The sequence below is a fragment of the Erithacus rubecula genome (genome assembly GCF_903797595.1).
Source record: "Erithacus rubecula genome assembly, contig: SUPER_Z_unloc_4, whole genome shotgun sequence".
NCBI classification, from domain to species: Eukaryota; Metazoa; Chordata; class Aves; order Passeriformes; family Muscicapidae; genus Erithacus; species Erithacus rubecula.
Genome location: NW_027635670.1, coordinates 3487671 through 3507913, shown reverse-complemented (window position 1 = coordinate 3507913; position 20243 = coordinate 3487671). Strand labels below are relative to the sequence as shown.

Below are 20243 nucleotides of genomic sequence, written 5' to 3'. Positions count from 1 at the left end.
GATGCACTTAGTATGTTAGTTCTCCTGTAGTAAGTGACAAAAAGTACATTTTGCTCCACTTTGGTCTTCACTATCACACTAGGACAGAACAAAAACTTTTCCTTGTCCACAAGGAATGACAAAATTTAAATTAAAAAATAGGTGCAGTATCAAATAGAAAAGTGCTTCTTTTAATCTGTTCATACCTGTGGGATCCCATGTTAGATTATGTGCTATAGTTTCCAGTGAGATTTGAGCATTCTTCTGCCACTGGTAATGTAACACCTGAAATTTTAAGTATTTACAAACATTAGCATGAAAACACTTCATACTCTTCCATCCTCTTTTTCTAATAGAAATAGTGCATTCTCCAAATTTTTTGAAGATGTTTAACATTAGTCACTGCTTATCTAATAAAAACTGATGCATTCTGACATTAAACAAAATAGCTTATCACTAATATGACTACACTTACAGAGGTTTTTAACTTCTTATTTTAAAATTTAGATTAAAAAATTAGTATATGAAATCACTACTGGAATTTGAGAATTTTTTAGGAGGAAGAAAGATTTTATTTTTGGAACAAAGAAAAGATATCATAAATTACACAAGTTCAATGCACCTGGTTTAATGTCTGTACCATTATTGAATTAGGAGTTCAGAAAGGTCACAAACTTCCCATTCACTCTTTTTTTTTTTTAATATACAACAGGACAGTCAAGTATCTTGAGCTTTTGTATCACCACTTCATTCTCTAGAACAAGCTGAGAATTAAGTTCACAAAATATTTATCTTGTCTTGTTTCAGTAATAGACCACAAAGGTCTGATGTTTTGATTTACAGCAGAAACTGAAAAATTTTCTGGAAATAATATTAGGAGCCATCAGGTTGGTTTCTTAATTCACAGACTTTTTTAAAAGTAGTCATCCCTCACTCCAAAAATATCACACAAAATAGACATGAAGATAAAATATGACAACTCAGTCCTTCAGAAGTATGGCAAAAAACAGTAAGAAGCAGCTGCAGATAAGAACCTAAATAGGGTATTTGCAAAGCTAGGGTTTTTTTCGGATTTTTTATTTACTGAACATTCCAGCAAATGGAAGACAATATTACAATAATTTTGAACAATATGCTGGAAACCATTGCATAAAAGTCAACTGAAAGAATGAAGTAACAAAATAACTATAAATAACAAATAACTATAAATATAACAAAATAACTATAAATACCTGAAAGCCAATTGTGAGTGCTTCCTCTAGTGCTTACAGTTACTACTGAAGTTTCAAGCTGAGTGTACTGACTACCAGTATAAAAAACATTCAAGATGGATCAAAAAATGAGGTGGATGGACCAAATACAAGAGCAGTATATCCAAAGTGATCATAAGAGCATGAGAACTCACATCTTACTGTAATTTTATTCCACTGCTTTCCAGTGATGTAAATTATTACACAGGTGTTCATTTCCAGCTATTTAATTAATATATAATACAAGTTTACATTACACCAAGAATCTTATGACTAAGTTATTTAGTACAAAGAGAAGAGTCCATTAGATGGTCATACAAACAATTTGTTAATACAAATGGAGACCAAGCCCCTGAAGAGGGAGACAGAAGCTCCTTCAGCAATTGCTGCCAAAGTTCTCACATCAATAAACTGACTTTAATTCTAATGCTTCTAATTATATCCATATGCCTCTTCATGTAAGCAGCATGGTCAAGTAACTCACACTAAATAACACTATTATTCAGAAATTAAGATTTAGGATGTTAATCACTAAACCAATGTCACCAAAAGTAAGCCCCAAGACAATAAATATTATTCTTATTCACCATTATAACACTGAAATATAATCATTCAGTCAGATACTCTAATAAAGCCACAGAATTCTGAAACTATTACAATTTTGGCAAGGGCATGTAATTTCGCGAGCTAAAGATAAAGCAAGAACTGTAAAATGCATAGCATAAAGACTACACAGGATTGTTCAAAAAGGACTTGCTATTTTAATGGCTACTCATGGCAGAATGGAGCTGTGTGTGTCTTTTTGGGTTCTGGAATATTTCAGTTATGAACCGCAGGGTTATATAAGCAAGGAATATGAAGCATTATTATAAAACCTATCTTCCTTGAAACTATTTCAAATTACATGCCTCTGTCCTTATCCCACCATTTTCACTTCCCAAGAGCCACCTTTATGTCTCAACTTTATTCTAGCATTAAAAGAAGATACCAAAAAAAAACTCCAGTTCTAAAGCAAACCAGTAAAATCAGACAGGCTTTGTAACAACTCAGACAAATTAAGGACTGATGACATACTTACATTATGGTGACTGCTGTTCTGCTTCAAGATGCTAACTGGCTCAAAGATACAAATCACCTTTCCGTAAGAAGCTGCGATCTAAAGTAAAATACACTTATATGTATATAACACACATAAAAGAAACAAGCTGAACAAACAAGAACAAGATACAAATGGTTGATTTTACTTCTAACCCCACTTGTAGGTAAATCTGAAGCTCCCATCCATATTTCCTTTTGAAAACAGAAAATGACATTTACTAAAAATCACTAAGCTAGTATTGTCAAGAACAAAACTACAATCCTCCATTTACTCATTATTCACAATGAACTACTGAGAATATAGCTAAACAAATACTTTTGAAAAAAAATCAGATTATTAGCAATATTCTTTCCATATTAAATTATGCAAACACTCAAAACAATCTGCAGAACTCATATTCTCAGACACAGAACCAGTACACAATCACAGTATTTCTGTCTATTTCCCTAGCATTCACTAGAACAGGCTACCTTTTAAAATGTTGTTTCAAAAGATCCAAACTATGCAAAGAAAACACCCATAGCAGAAAAGTGCAAATGAACCTTCTACTAAAGGCTAACATAAAACTGTCCAAAAATTTGGCCATTTTTAAATCAGTGTTTGAAAGTCCTATTTCATCACAGATTATCACCCACCTCCAACTTGCATTAAGACAAAATTCTTAGCATTTGATCTCAAGGTATCTACACGAAATCAAACCAAGAAGACTTGCTAGGAAGAGGCAAAACAAGCCAAATGTATGCTAAAGACCTCAGGCAGAGAGCCTGAGAGAACTGTCATATAGCAGTGTTGCTGAGAAGTATTCTGAATTACAGATTTACAAAATTTAAGGAGTCCGCACAGGTCATGAACAATGGACATACTGCATTCTGAACTGATGGTTGTTAAAAGGAGAACATCTACATATACAATACGCTGTAATAATAGTTTTCTATTTCTGTAAAATTCTGACTTGGAAAGTATTCACAATTTTCCTTTAACAATAAGAAAGTTAGATTCACTTTACAAAACATATTTTGATTCCAGTATCAACCACAAAAGCTTTTAAGGAAACCAAACTAAACCATCATACCCAAGATCCACACAAACATAGCAATTCACATAAATCCTAAAATCCACAGATCCACAGCTTTAAGAGAAACCCTCTACATTAGAACTGATAAACAAATTTCTATCCTACTAACATCAGCCTGACCCAAAAATGCCAAGAATAATTTTGTCACATTTGCAAGGAAAAAGTTTCTTCAGGCATTTTGTATCTCAGACTAATATTTGCCCTCTCTAATTCTCTTTAACTACCTCACTTACTGTTGCATTCTCTAATAATTCCATTCCACACCCAACAGCAAAAAATTATATAAAATATGGACATTTTTTCCCTATTTTGTTGTTCAGCAGGTTTTAGAGAAAAACTAAGATGAGCATACCAAAAAGCTCAACTTGTAGTGTTCATAGCAACTGCTGCCCTCTGGAACTTTCCATGAGCTTCCACAGCCACTCAGCCTGCATCTTCACTGAGCTGCACTCTACCAAAAGCAATAATGGCAGGATCAAGAGCACCTTCAGCAAGTTCCCTGACAAGACCAGGCTGTGTGGGGCAGGTGACAGGCTGGAGGGAAGGAATGCCATCCTTTGCATGCACAGAGGTGCAACCATGTCAACATCATCTACTTCAACAAGCCCAAGGGCAAGGTCCAGAATCAATACTATTAATGCAGACTAGGAAAATTAACAGATTGAGAGCAATCCTGTGGACATGGATTTAGATTTGTACCGGAGGATAAAAAAAACTGTGCTTGAGCTGTCAACATGTGTCTGTAGTTCAGCAAATCGACCATGTCCTGGACTGCTCCAAAAGAAGGGTGGCCAGTAGGGTGAGGGGCATGATTTTCCTACCCTAATGAGACAACACCCGGAGCACCACACCCAGTGTCCCCAGCACCAGGCAGACATGGACAGGTTGGGTCCAAAGAAGGGACACAAAAATGGTCAGAGAGCTGGAGTACTTCTCCTATGAAGACACACTTGAGAGCCTGGAATTCTGTATTTTGATAAACCAAAGCAGAATCTGTGTCAGCACTGCTGAAAAATGTCTAAGAAGAAATTCTATTCTTTTAAGAATGATCTGAAAATGCATTGATCTGTCTAGTCAATAAGCAAATTCCTAGCTATCCACTGCTTAGTACTTCAGCATTTTGGAAACACATCCAGTTTCCTTACAGCAGACCAGCTTGCAGACTCTAAATGACCTCACAGGTCTATGTAAGAAATAAAAAAATTCTAAAGCTTAGTAAGCCTTACAGTGTGAAATACTCATGTGTATTCATTTACAATTCAAGGACCAATTTAAATCCATACAGAATTGGTACCATGCAATCCAGATGAACTTGCAAATTTAGAGGAATAATGCTCAGTGAACTCAAAAAAACCCTCCTAATTGACAGCAGCCAGTGGAGAAACCCATGTGGACTATGGCTACAAGGTGCCAGAAACAGAACATTTCCTCATTTTCATTTGCATTCCTTCACCACCACTGCAAGAGGTTATCACTCAAATGCTAAAAAGCAGGAAGAGGGTGTGGCTGGGGTTTTGTCAGCACAGTGTTCACATGCAAACACAAACTGGTTTCCATCAGAGGTCTGGTCTCAAGATGGACACCAGAATATAACCAAAGTTCCCATCAGTTCATAAAGCTTGCAATGATGAGCAGAAAGCTGACAAACCCCTCTTATATGAGCAAACAGTTATCCAGACAGAGTTCCTACTGAACTGGTAACAGTTTAAACCCTGTGACATCCCAATGGGGTGTTACATAACTGTGACTCCCCAGAGAACAGTTACCTGGTTATTTCTTTTTCACTCTGACAGAAAAATTTTCAAAAAGCTCTGTTAAAAACCCAGTGTTGTCTAAAAATATAACATTTCTGATGCAGACCTATCTACAAAAAACCAAAAACTAAGAATTCAAGAAAGCAAACCCCATCCAAGAGAGGCTTTATTAATTGCTTGCAGATGTCATTTTTCTGGATGATCTTAAAGTGATTTCTGTTGAAGCACTCTTCTCCTGCCATCCACTAACATGTCAAAGTATGTCAATGACATGCTCAGTAGTGCATAGCCATAGGGAATAAATTACTTTTGTTCCAACTAGGTAATATTTTAGTCAAATTCTTGCCCTGAATGTAGCCCTGAATCCACATCCTTGCATGCAGTACATCTATCACAACTTTGGTTACTATTTCATATTTACTGTGCTGCTTACAAGTAAAGACAGAAAGCAAACAGTCATTTTACTATTCATTGCAGTACATTTGCCCTAACTTGCAAGCATCCACATTCTTAAGAAGGTGCTTAACATGACATTGCTGGAACATTATTAAAAACACTGCACATACCTTCCCCTGTTGCATTGAACAGTCCACACATCCCACTTGAACGTTGCCATGTTTTGCTCCAGGGATTATCTGCAATCTTTCAAAGTCAGTCCCAAGTACCACAATATCACATCCTGATGCGTATGCCTAAAGTATATTTAAAAAAATAAATTAAAAACACCCCAAAGAAAACAAAAAAAAACCAAAAAAAAACAACCACTTAAAACGCTTTATCTACTTACAACATATCAGTGAAGTATGAAACAGTATAGTCCATGCATCCTATCTATGTAAAACACTATACAGTCAGAAGAGGTATTTGCAGAGAACATACAGATGTCTATAATTTAAAACTGAGCAACAGAAGTGGCACATTGCTCTTCCTCCATGCTTACAAATGCACCATAACGCTTGACAAACTGTGGTTTGTGATAGAAAAATAAAAAATTATGGAGATACAAAAACATCTATAAGAAAAGTAAAAGCATAAAAACCAAAGTTCTTGCAAAGTAGGAAAAAGTAGTATATTTCTTACACTGGAGACGAACTTTAGAAGTTTTTATTTTAATTTTTTAAATTTCTGAAAAGGGTGAATAAAAATTAAGGAGCTAAAATTCTACTAAAACATTTAGTAAGGACTTTGCACAGGCAAAAGTCAAAAGGGTAACAACATGAAGCTTAGTTATACAGAAGCAAAACTGTCCTCTCAGACCTGTTTAGTCTCCTGTTATCTGCATTAATTCTGTTCTCTCAAGTTTATATTGTAACTGACTATGTTGATATATCTTACACATAAGATATATCGTATCTTATATCAAATATCACATATATCACATAAGAGGCAGTTAATTGAGTCCTACAATGCTCAAGTCAAAATTTCTTCCTATTTTATTGGACATTTTATTAGACACTGAGTACAGATAAAAATAGAGGAAAAGATTAAACACTGGAGAAACTTGTGGAAACAACTGAGGAGAATCAACCAATTAGCATAAGAAAACAACATTCAAGGATGAAAGCCTTAAAATAAGGAATACACACTCATTAAAAAGTTAGAAAGATAGCAACAAAAATACGAGCACAAACAAGTGTTCTGTTAGCAAGAGAATTAGTAAAGGATCAAAATTTTAATTGACTAAAGGTTTCAAGAGCAGAATAGTGTCACAGAAATTGAAGATGGAAAATTTCCATATACTGACAAAAGTGATCATGCCTTACAACCAACTCCCCTATTAATTTCTAATGTATTAAATAAAAACTGTGGACTTTACAACAAAAGCAAAACAACTGAAGGCTAGACATATAAATTTGAAATCTGATGGTCATGTTTCAGGTGTTTTACATGAAAAAGTACTTTTTGCAAGACTTGCCAAGACTATCATACCATTACACACCTTAAAATACATAAATAAAATAAAAAACATCAAGATTTTGATCCAAAGACATTTTCCCCCACACAGGATTAGTGATACTTCATAAAGGTCTCAGCCAGAAGACTTTGTTCACCATTCTCAGCCAATATTCCATTATTACACTGCAACCACCAGGGACCACAGAATTGAAAATGCTGTCTTAAAATTCTGCAGACTAAATATAACCACATATTTATGATCACTTATTACTGGTAGGTTTTTGAGCCCCTTCCTGTCCAGTTCCCCCTTCAGCTTCATGGCATTCAAGCAGTGCAATACTGCTTGTCAAAAGAGCAGCATTTGTTACTAACTGGCATACTGAACTAGAGGTTCCAAAGCAATATAAGTGAAAACTCATTCCATAAGAGCAGACTGAGTAGCAATTTTTGTTCAAATGTTAAGTAATTATTTTGATGTGATGGCTTGAACTTCAGACCTGTTCGTCACAAAACATTTTTTTCTTTAGAAATTATCTCACCTGGTGACTCACTAGTTAAGTCCACAGTTCACCAGAAAAAGTTTATTCAGAAATACTACATGTTCAATTTTTCCCAAAACCATTTTTTAAAATTTAGAGTTCTGTATAGATGCAGTTTTAAGGAAAAGGAAAACAAAAGCAAACAAAAAAGTTTTTCTATGTAAAGGCATAACACAGACACAGCTTTATTAAAAACATATTCAAGACTGAGGCGTCAAAGGCTGTACAAAGCCCACCTGCTGTGTGTGTATGCCCCCCTTAGGCCTCATCAGACTTCAAAGACTTACTATACTTCTCCCATCTGGTTCTCTCCAATTCTAGCTTCACAGACAAGCCTGAAGTCACCTCCTGCCACCGCCACAATCACAGGATAGAACACAAAAAATGGCTTCCAACTCCTATGCAGCTGGCAGGAACATCTTTCACTAGACCAGGTTGCTCAGAGCCCCATCCAACCTGGCCTTGAACACTCCCAGGGCTGATACACTCACAGCTTCTCTGGACAACTATTCCAGTGCCTCATTAACCTCACAGCAAAGAACTTCTTTCCAACATCTAATCTAAACCAACTTTCACAGTCTGAAGCCATTTCTTCTCGTCCTGTCACTGCATGTTCTTGTACACAGTCTCTCTCAATCCTTCTTGTAGGCTTCCTTCAGGAACAGGAAGACCACGATAAGGTAATTCTTAAGCTCTCTTTTCCAGACTGAACTTCTCTCAGCCCTTCCTCATGGAACGGCACTCTGTGGGAATTGCAAGCACAGAGATCTCTCAGGGCCTTGTGCATACAGGCTCAGAGATAGAGGTGGATACAATGTCTGACCTAAGGCCTTGGAGAAGGCTTGGAGAATTAGAGCATTAAAAATAAAATAGACAAAAAACAAGAATATAAGTTTGTAGTTTAAGTAGAATTACATTTTAAGCAAATAAAAATATGTATTAAGTAAGCAAAGCAGTATGTTAAGTAAGATAGTAAAAGGTTTTAGAGTTTAGCAGGAGAACCTGCTATAAAGTTAATTAGAAGTTTAAGACATATCAAGGAAAGTTTGTGAAGTGCTATATGATTGCTTAAAAATGACACATTGTGGCAAAGACATGAAAAGCAATGCAATTAACGACTGGTGTAAAAAGATACTAGCAAACTTCGCAGAAGTATTTGATTGGCAAAAAAACTAGCAAAAGGCATTGTAAACTAAGAACTAATCAGCTTCTGATGTCATGGCATAGGATCTAACATCTTTAATGTCTCACTCTTCTATGAGACTGATGCCATAAGGCAATAAACCATCTTTTAAAACATCTCTCAGTTGCCCCATCTCTCATAATACTAATCTCCTGACAGTGCTCCATCCTTCTTATGATATTCACGGCCCTCCTCCAGACTTGCTCCATGTCCTTCCTATGCTGGAGCTGGATGCAGGTTCCAGGTGGGTTTCACCAGAGCAGAGCAGAGCAGAGGGGCAGAATCCCCTCCCTCCCCTGCCCACGCTGCTCTGGATGCAGCCCAGGACACGTTTGGCTTTCTGTTCTGTGAGTGCTCATGGCTGGGTCATGTCCAGCCTCTCACCCACCAGCACCCCCAGTCCTTCAGCAGGGCTGCTCTCAATGCCTTCATCCTCCACCTGTCCCAACACAGGTGCAGCACCTTGCACCTGATCTTGTTGAACCTCATATAAAGCTTCATACTTGCATCATAGTGAGTAGGGACCAACATATACAGTAACACATACCATTAGTAGAAATGATGCAATTCATAAAGCAACTATTTTAATGAAATCAATAACTTCATCAATTTTAAGTCCTCAGTACACCTGACATTTTGCACTGAAAGAACTCTGTTAGTAACTATCAAACACTGGAAGTAACTAAGTAAATGAAAGAACTCTGTTAGTAATTATCAATTCTGTTAGTAACTATACACTGGAGACTTGAGGAATCAGCATATTCATCAATGCATCAGGAAAAAAGATTTAAGACAGTTATTATAGAATATCCTGAGCTGGAAGAGACCCACAAAGATCATCAGAGTCCAACTCCTGACCCTTCACAGGAAGCTCCAAGAATCACATCACATGCTCAAGCACAGTGTCAAAACACTTCCTGAACTCTCGGAGGCTGCTGCTGTGACCACTCCCTGGGGAGCCTGTGCCCAACCAGCCTCTGAGAGAGCAATCTAATATCCAGCCTATACCTGCCCTGACATGACTTCAGAGCATTCCCTGGAGTCCTGCACTGGTCACGAGAGAGAAGAGACCAGTCCTGCCCCTTCATTTCCCTCGTGAGGAAGCCTGTCACACAGGATGCCACGAGGTCTCCTCTCAGTCTCCTCTTAGCCAGGCTGATACGGCTTCCCTTCCAGACCCTGCACTATCTCCTTTGGATGCTCTCTCACAGCTTTGCATCTTTCCTATTGTGCTGCTCAAAACTCAGAACCTAGACTAGCTCCTGCTAACCCAGGCTATGATGGACAGGAGTAGCTTAAAGACATATTACAGCATCCTAAACGTGCTGTTTCCTGAAGGTGTCTCCTTTACAAATATGAACCAAGAAACTATACCTCCTCCTCTCTTCAGCTGTGTTTAAACATAGCTATTATTTTATGCTTAATAATAACAATAATAATAACAACAACTTCATATGCCATGTGTTTAAATAAAAGTTTGTCAAAATGGGGGTAAACTACCTGAAAAAAAACAGTTCTAACAATTAATTTTAAGTGCACCTGTAAGAAGGTGAGGGTAAGATGAGTGCCCTTTCAAATCCTTGTTTTTAGAAGAAAAATGTAATCATTCCAATCTTATATTTTGGTATTTCTCACTACTTGAAAAGACTGACATTAGAAGAGAAAAAAAGGAATCACTTCAGAACAGGAATCTGTTCAGACAGATTAAATCACTCTTGGTCACACTGGCTTCCCAATGCCCAACAAGCTGCAGAACCAGGGGCAAGCTCCTAAGCCTGTAGAGCTGATCTGTTCCTAAAGGGATAGCAAGGGGAAAGAAAGGCCTTTTTAAAGGGCTTCCAAATATAACTACGGCCAAGCAGAAGGACGATGACTTGGAGGTTATTTTTGATATTTAGTTAATATTTTGCAGGAGAACCACAGTTTCAAAGACAAAAGGCAAGGGATGCAGAGGGCAGGGAAGTTTTACATTGCAACGGAAAAAGTGTCTGAAGGAGGTGACTAAATTTTCTGGCAATCAAACTGCAATTGGCTCCCTTTTCTATTGTTGCCTACTCTCCTCATTATTCCTCACACTGACCAGCCACTTTTAGGAGGGGAGCTTGAGTACTCCCCTCCTCTAACAGTGTCCTTGCACTGGCTCTGTGTTGTCCCCCTTGCAACTCATCCATTAGACTGTATCTGTGCAGAGATGTCAGATCTTCTTACACTCACTGGAGCCCAGACTCCAACTGTAAATGAGGCTCCTAAGCAGCAGTTTCTTACCAAGATGGTACTCTAAACAAAGTGTATAAAATTAACTGTTGGACTAATTTTACACTTAGATTTTTTTTGTGTTTTATTCACTGCAGAGGTATTTTAGTGTTGTATAACAGAAGACTATACTAAGGAGTAAGAAATATCTTCCATATCCTAAGAGTGTCTCAGGTAGAAAAAGAATGAATTCTGCCCACCAGTCACTTTACCTAACCTCTATTGTGAGACTTGTCCACGATAGTTCACATGCCATTCATTTTCATTTTAACCGAAGCCATAAAAGTACATTTTTGTCAGCAATGGTAACTAAGCAAAAAGGTAATTCCAATCTTCTCTTAATCAAAGTGCAAATGATTTCAATATAACAATTTCTTGCATGTATACACACACGTATTTTCATACACATTTATATGTTGACTTTCCTATATTACTTAGCCCTTGGTGGAGAGAGAAGGGGAAGGGAAGGAGGGGCATGGCACAAAATGCTGTCAAAACAGTTGAATGGTGAAAGAATTCCTAAATATATATTTAGTTTCTTTGAATAATAATATTGAAACCCTAAGACAAGATTTTGAAGCAAGCAGAGCCTCTACGTCTGATGTTGGCAGGCCATAAAAGCCTTTCACCTTAAGAATGCCCTAGAACATTTACAAGAAAGTTGTCTTTGCACAATAAGACAGGCAGATAACGTGATATTATCATGTACTTGGAATGTTTATTAAACAATGCTTTGTTCTTCTGTTACAGAAATAAACAAGATAGAACTAGTTCAAGCTGCAGGACCATGGAACTCACTTGCTGCTGGCATAGCAAACAAGCCTGAAACTAGTGAGTGAAAGATGTGCCAGACCTGCAAAAATAAACGTGACTTTACATTGCAGAAGTGAGTTTTCACAAAAATTCTGCCCATTCTTTCAATCCAATGTTGGCTCTTAGTTCTAAATTAATATTTATTTGAAGAAAAATAACAGACATTTTTACTAGAACAGTGCTTTAAAAGCACAGGAAATAGTGCAGACGAGTACATGAACTATCCTTATTTCTTTCTAAAGTGAAAGTCTGACATACTCAACTCACAATCTGACAGTGGCATTGGGAAATCACTCTCAACAGAAAGAAAGCAAACAACTGGGGCCTCAACCTCTCACATAGCACAGCACCTCTAACACATACATTGCCCTTATGATTGACCTTCTTGATGTATTTCTTTTATGTATTGACATACAAAGTTTTTCTTATAGTTCCTGCTATAGCTATGTAAGGGTTGACACATTACCTTGGACAACTTGTAAACTATTTAACCTACATCTCTTACATGAAGGGCAGCTATTATCCATGGCTAAATGCACCAAACGTGTGCACACATGCATATTTATAAAGATACTTTCATATAAGCACATTCAAGCATATATGGGATAAGCATACACCAGAAAGACAACACAGAACTCAGTAAAAGCCAAAACAAAAACTAAAAGCAAATCTATAAAGCAGACGATATCGCAATAATTGTTATATTTTTATGCCCTGTGCATAGAATGCTCAAAATCAAAGCAGTCACCATGAGCCAAATAGTATCTTGTTGAATTATTTTATTCTATTTTAGTATGATCTCTCTCCATCCCACTTTTGCATCAGAACTTACACTGGTCTAAGTATTCCACTTAAATATCTCATTTAAAATAACTAAATTCTTCTGTTAGGATGCTAAATTAAATTTTAAGCACCAACATTTCATCATTTTTGGAAAAAAACCTCCAACTTTCTAATTTATCAAATATATTTTATTATACTACAACTGTATTATAGTATAAGTACCAAATTGATTTGCCATGCACTTTGAATCATATTTCACTGAAACTGCACTTTTCATTGATGTGTAAAGAAATGTTATCATTTTTTAAGATTAATCCAGCTAAGAAATTAATTTTTAAAGTCCAGAGTAGCTTAACTGAAATATTATTTTAAAAAAAGATACTCTTAAGTTCCATACTAAATCCCTTTCCTTTACTAAATACCAACCAAGAAGCAGGTGAGGTGTAAACAGTACAATTTCTTGACTGATTTTTACGGTAACTCACTTAATTCTCTGGACTACAGATATCCAGGGAGTTCTAAGTGCTAATATTAGGTATTCTAGATAGATAAGTAATACTATCATTGAGTCATATAAATTACTTCTATTTATCAAAATAACTTTTCAAAACAGGAAGCCTTTTTCCATTGCAATGCAGTATCTTTAGAACACTCAGTGTGATCTTGACCAAGCTATGAAACCCCACCCCAGCCCCAATTTTCCAAGTCCCTTTCAACTTCAGAAATTTCACTCCCAGTTCTATCAACTGTACATAGCACATCTCTAGTCCACAATTAGTTTAATCACAGACATAGAGGAAATCTGTCAAGGAAATATTTTGGTTCCATTGAAATAATCCATGTAATTAATCTTTCTTTCACATATTTTTACCCCTACAAACAATCGCTCCTTTGTGACTTCCACCAGTTTTGGGACTTGCACTTGTAAAGTTGTTACTGCTCACAGACATTCCACTCCACCTCCCCCAGTCTTCTGCTACTTTACTGGGGGAGAATAACAATTATTAAAAAAATTTACAGAATCAGAATTGAATAAGCCAAAACATGTATCAGTGCTAGTTGCCCACTTGACTTAAATACAACACCAGTAATAACTAGTTCAGATGAATCCTATGTGATAAACTCCATAAGCTTTTTAAACATTTACTCAAATATTTCAGATCTGACATGAACAAAAGAAAGCAAAGAATATCTTTCATTGTGGACAAGTACATGGAAAATAAAGTAATTCAGTATCAGAAGGATATAAAGAATAAACAGGTAAATTGTGACATCTGAGATCCAGATTCTCACTGACTTAGTGTGTCATGCATTATTATCACCTGCCCTCAGAAACAACAGGCATGCTTCCTATGGCATCTTGATGCTTATGAGCCTTTTCCTGCACATAAATAAAAGATGAGCTAAAAACTTATCAGCGTTCTCTCCAAGGAAGATCATGCTCCATTTTACACTTCACATCCTAAAAAAAAGAGTCAGAACAACAAACGCGCCTCCCATTACAACAAATACCTGAAATAAGTCCTTAAAACAGCTGCACATATTAAAAAAACTGCACATAATTCAGTGGATACAGGAAGATTCATACTAATTTTGCTTCAAATTTTTTGTTTTTAAGAGACAAATCCTAATATTTTTACCTTAAAACTGTAGTATTTTATAATATTTCACTTTAAATAATCAGTGCTGTCTATGAGAAAATATCATGAAGCATACTTTATCTAAGAAAACAGCTTTAAACTATAAAATTCTCCTGTTATACAAGGACAACTTGTCCGTCCTGAACAGTCCATAACCCTGAAATATCAATTCCTATGTTCTCATTCACAAAAACTTGTAGCATGGAATGACATGTTAGGGGTTTTCTTCCATTTCTAAAATACAATTTAATAGTATTTATACTTATTAATGCTGATATCAATTTCAGACAGGGAAAAACCATGGTCAATTTTTTTCAGGATTTTCTAAAAGCAGAGCCCATCACTGTTTTCCCAAAAAACACCCTTCACTTCTTAAGCCTTCTGAGCAATCTCATTAACTTAACACAGCATTACAGAATCAGTAACAACAACAAAACCAGCTCTTAAACAGTTGAGGATATTTCTGTTAGCCATATTAAATCTGTGGAAAAGAAATCCATGAATAACCTTCCAGGAGAAAGGAAAATGAAAGGAAGATGAATGCAGCTATAGGAAATATTGTTAATACATTTATATCAACGAAACATTGTTACACTGTACTTATATGAAAATAGCTCCTCAAAAGAGAGACCACAGTAATGGATATTAAAAATTACACTTTCCAACCATTCCATTCTCCTCGAGAAAAGATTCCTACTCTTCCTTCTTCTTATCTACTGGGACTTGCAAAACTTTATATAAGTTCCGTTGTAACAGGTAGAAAGTGACTCTAATGACATGAATGACTCGAATTATTTCCCTCAAAAAAGAATGACACCAAAACGGCAAACTTATGACAACGTATTTTGAAAGTTTACTAGCATTTCTCTGTAAAGCACACCTTCTGGTCTCTTACTAAACGACTTCACACCACGGGCCGGTCTTTGACATTTCTGGATATGCAACATTTGAGAGTTTGGCACAATTTGGTACTTGAAGCCTCAATCGCTGTAGCTTAAGGCATCTTCCAAGAGAAACTTATTTATAGGAAACAAGGACACGGCCGGACAACGCTGCAGACAGGCTCGGCAGGGCCGGGCCAAGCTGGGGAAGCGCCGCTGCTCCACTAGCCCAGGGCAGAGCTGCAAGCAGCCACAGGGATTTAACTGCCTACACCAGACGGGACAGCAAACGACTTCTCACTCCCGCATTTCCACCTATCATTCATTCCCTTATCAAACCGCAGCGCACGCCAGGCTGGAGCTGGGGCAGCCATAAAAGGTAAGGTTAAAAATACCCAGCGGGGTGCCTGAGGAGCTTTGCTGCGTCCGATTCCATTCCTCCTCAGCCCCACACGGAGGGAGGGTGGGAAGAAGAGCACAACAGAAGTCTGTATACAAAACAAGAGCAAAAGGAAGGAAAACGCACGCTAATAAAGACTTTGGCCTTCACAAGGCTCCTAAGTGTTCTCTCTCCACTCTATGAGCAATCGTCGACAGGGAGTTCAAACAGGCTTTGAAAACCTCAACAACACTGGAGCTGGGTATTCCAAGGTCTCCTTTTAGCTCTGCCCAGGAGAGGATTTCAGCCACCTTCCCGACGGCGAGGCAGCGCCGGAGCTCCCACCCAGAGGAGCCGCACGTCCCGGCCGCTGTTTATGTAACCTTTTATCGCCGCCGCACATCCCGCGGCCCCGGCCCCGCTGCCGGCACGTGCCCGCCGCCCCGCCGCCGCTCCCGGGCCGCCGCTCCGGACGAGCTCTGCGCGCCCCCGCCGGGTACCCGCGGGCTCCGCGGGCGGCGCCGCCGCCGCCGGACGGCGCTGCCGGGGCGAGCCCCGCGCCCGCGGCCGCCGCGCCTGACGCAGCCGCTTTCGGCGCCGGGCCCTGCGGAGGCGCCGCGGCCGCGGCGGGGGACGCTCACCGTGAAGGGTTGGTCGTGCAGGCTGCCCACGGAGAAGCAGCTGTCCCCGGGGTTCACGGCGCCCGTCAGCACCTGGTGCAGGTTCATGGTGGAGGGCGCGGCCGCTCGGCCACGGCCGCTTATCCCCCCCCGCGCCCGGCGGCGGCGGAGGCGGCGCTTCCCGGGGGCGGGGCGCGCGCCGCGCATGCCCGGCCCGGCCGCCGGCCCCGGGGCGGGCTGAGGGCTCCGTCCGCGGCGTGAGGAACTCGACTTTCCTGTTAAAATAACCTGACTTTCCTGTCAAAACAGCGCTGGGAAACGCGGCCGCCGCGCCGCAGCCGGGCGGTGGTGACGGAGCGGGCTCGAAAGCCGCCGAGCCGCTGCGCCCGCCGCCTGCCGGGGCCGACCCCGGCGCGTCCCCTCCCAGCCCCTTTCACTGGGGCCGGGGCTCGGCCGCAGCGAGCATAACAAGAGGAAGCACGTGGTAACTGGAGCCTCGGGTCCCTGAGGCCTGGGAAACAAAACAAGCTTTCGCTTGGAGCTCAGGCTGCCTGTAGGCAGCAGGGCTTTCCTCCGTCCTGGCGAAGGGAGGCGAAGCGGGAGCCGTCCCGGGTCGGTGCGGGCCGGTCTGGCCCGACGGGAGCGGCCGAGGTGACGCCGGGCCCCGGCTCGGCGGGCGGTGCCCCCGGCGCTGCGGGCCCGGCCGGCCCGGCGCCTCCGCAGCAGCTCCACCACTGCAGCAGCTCCTCGCCACCAAAGCTGCCAGAAGCCGAGGCGTCTCTCAGCTGTGGGGCAGCGTGGCCATTCTCTCTGCTGCACTGATAATATTATAATTACTATATAATTATATGAATATTATAATACTTATTTGCACTCTAGCTAGTTTTTAGTCTTCCATCAATTTCTTACAGGAATTTCAGCATTACAAGTGTTTCTCTTGAAAATTACAGGTCCCACATCAATTTTAATTTTTACGTTATCCCTGTGTCAAGACTGGGTCCTCTTTCTGCCCATCAACTCTTCCAAGAAATAATACAAAATTGAAATAATTTGACGGTATCAGGCATAACTTTGTGTACGACATCCCGGGATACTTACAAGGTGATACTGCGTATCTGTAGATGGTAATGTGTACCTTTCCAGCCTTTGCATAAGCAAGGTCAGTCTCCTGTACTTTTGGGCATTACACGTCATAGTTTTAGTAAATACAAGCCTTTCATCCTTTGAAAAGCAGATAGACAAGCATGTCACCATAACACAATTTGCTGGTGATAATTCATGCATATTAAAGGAAGATTTTTATCCTGTTGTCTTATTTTTAAAGTCTCCTGACATGAGAAAAATTTAACAGGTATGGCATTCTGAATATATAGATATGTATGTCACTCTGTGTATAGATGTTCCTCCAAATAAAGTTATAAACTCTATAATGCCAATCACTTTTGTTTGGCAAAAAATCAAAAAGCTTATCAAAAGATCCTGTCAATGAATAGTGATCTTACTCTTACAAAAATTGCTGATCACTGATAAATGATCTTAATTCTCCTGCTAGGTGCAAAATCTCAAAAATCAACCTCAGTGAAATTTTAAGGTAACAAAAATTCTGTTCATTGGGTCCTAAGTAAGAAAGTAACTTATCACTGAAAACGGTAAGAGACCATCATTTGCAATTTTCAGCACAACCAGCTATTTCTGGGCTCACACTGTGAGGTGCTCTGACTTTACTTGCAGCCAGCTGGAACTTCTTTCCACAAGGACTGATCTGGAATACACTGGACAGAGGAGGTCAGAGATGCTGCAGATATATATTGTTTCTTCAAGCCTTAGTCAATCCACAGGTGTAAAGCTCATAGGATTTGCAGTATAACTAAAAAAAGAGCAGGCTAACAGTAGGGTAATCCCAGACCCCTGTCTGAGGAATGTGAAGAAATCAGGAAGGAGGGGAAACTCAGGACATCAAAAAATATGCTGAAGGGAAGAGGTTTGGTTGATAACTGCTTTTTAATCTATATCTATTTACAACACAGTCTGACAATTATAACTGCGACACCCTAACGTGCTGGTATGTAAGGAAAATACGGAACTTCTCATTTCCTTTCCAAGTGAATTTGACCTTTGTCACTATTCAGTATGTTTGGCTTACTTTATAAAAGAAAGGACATTAACTTGTGTTCTCCCACTATGGTTACAGTGAGAGCCTATGTAATGACCTGTCAAGTGTATAAATCCTTATCAGGGCTGCCATCCCCACAGAAATGGGGCACTACCTTCCTCCTCCCACATTTGCTGTCAGCAGAGCTCAGTAGTGCCAGAGATTTCACACCTCACCTCACTGATACCTGATCCCTGACTGATCCATGACACTGCTGCTGTGCTTCTTCCACTTCTCAGCCTAGGGAATGGCAAGGACAGACGCCAGCCATGTGTCCTGCAGTTTGACTGATGCCCCTTCTCACCTCTGCAACATTTGTGAATTCAGCTGCTGGCAAATTATGTACTGTACATCTTATTATCACGTCAAAGTGAATGTGTTGTAGTACACTGTCATTTTAAAAGAAAAGCTTTAAATAGAATCATGAGTTTAATAGAATTGCAAGTGTATATATACATTGTCTTGTTGACAAAAACACATTAGTTGGTTTAGCTCAGAATTTTAAAACTCAACAGTTTCTCACGGGTAAAAAAAAAGCTCAGAAAGGTAATAGCTACAACAGGATTTTTAATGTTGTTTGTGTTCATTTTTTATATTTCCTCACCTTCTCAGTACACATTTTTTCTTCTTTTAAGATCTTTGGTTTGCATTTCACACAGAAGAATTAAAAAAACAGAATAGACATTGAGTTTAACCTACAGTATTATAAAGTACCATCATGAACTCCTTTTCATTGTTTTCCCCCCTAGCCTCAGTAAATCTTCTTAGTAAATCTTCTGTGTTGGAGAGGATGAAATGGTGAAATCTTACAAATATGAATACATAAATTCTGAGAGCAAGGTTGAGATGAAAGCCACTTTGGAGACACCAAGCCTCAGTTACTAAATAACTAGAAGACAATAGGATGGCTAGCTGAAAGTAATCCCCTCTTGATGAAACAATGATTCCTGCTGGAAAAGGGTCCAAAGGCCAAGAGAAGATCTTGTTAGGGTCCAAAGGGTAGTTTCTAGAGTTTAAAGTATAACACACTATGGTAATACAAAGATTTTTATAGGCTGTATGTAAATGTTATAGAATTTGTATCTCGTATTAGATTGGCTAGTAGGATTTTGAATATTCATCATAGAAGAAGATTTATTGTATTGTAAATGGGAAATCGCTCTCTTCTCTCTCTTGCTCCCTTGCTCTCCCTCTCTCTCCCTCTCTCTCTCTCTCTCTCTCTCCCTCCCTCCCTCCCTCTCCCTCTCTCTCCCTCTCTCTCTTTCCCCTCTCCTTCTTTCTCTTACCTCACCCCTCACCCCGCTCTTACTCTCTCTTGCCCTCTTGCTCTCCTGCTGTCTCTTTATTTCCCCCGTACCCTCTGCCCGTCCTGCTCCGAGCTGCTGCTGGCGGCTCTTAGCAGGATTTTCTATGCCCACACCCTCACAATAAACTGCAACTGTAACAGAGCAGCCTTTGCGGAGCTCCTGAGTTTGTCCCGGAAAAAACCGTCCACCAGGACACAGAGACTCTTACACTTCTTTATTTGAGTCTTTCAAGAGCTGCAGTTCTCAGAAGCTGATGACTCCTGTCATTCACAATTGCTAATGAGTGTGCTCACTCAGTCCTTAACTTTGTTTTTTCAAATGGACACTGTATCTGTATCAGAAGATTAGGAAGGTCGGAAAGGAAAAAACATAATTTTCCAATATTTTAACATACAGTGGCTATGGCTGTTCTGAAAATCTGACAGTATATGCATACACACTTTTCATTAGTAAATCCTGCATATATTTTCCTGACAGTATCCAAGGAAAGTCTAAATGAGAATTTTAAATCATACTCCCACGAGTCTCTTTTAAATTCAAAATTGCACAGCAAATCCACATTAGCAATACTCTTCAGTGTAATGCAATACAAAATTTATATATATATATGTAAATTTTTTTACTTGCAGAATTACAATGA

General features: G+C 39.4%; 1 protein-coding gene across 4 annotated transcripts in view; it reads right to left on the bottom strand.

Moving 5' to 3' along the window:
* Positions 1-16347, bottom strand: part of DMXL1 (Dmx like 1) — a 77731-nt gene extending 61384 nt beyond the window's left edge. The window contains exons 1-4 of one of the 4 annotated variants that reach the window (XM_079331503.1): positions 16166-16347; positions 5724-5849; positions 2308-2385; positions 186-264 (exon numbers count right to left, since the gene is read on the bottom strand). In XM_079331503.1, coding sequence (XP_079187629.1) covers positions 186-264; positions 2308-2385; positions 5724-5849; positions 16166-16252 — 370 coding nt within the window. In that variant the 5' untranslated portion in view covers positions 16253-16347. The remainder of the gene's footprint in view (positions 1-185; positions 265-2307; positions 2386-5723; positions 5850-16165) is intronic. The other 3 variants (XM_079331502.1, XM_079331499.1, XM_079331500.1) reach the window with 3 other exon arrangements.
* Positions 16348-20243: the final 3896 nt, after the last annotated feature.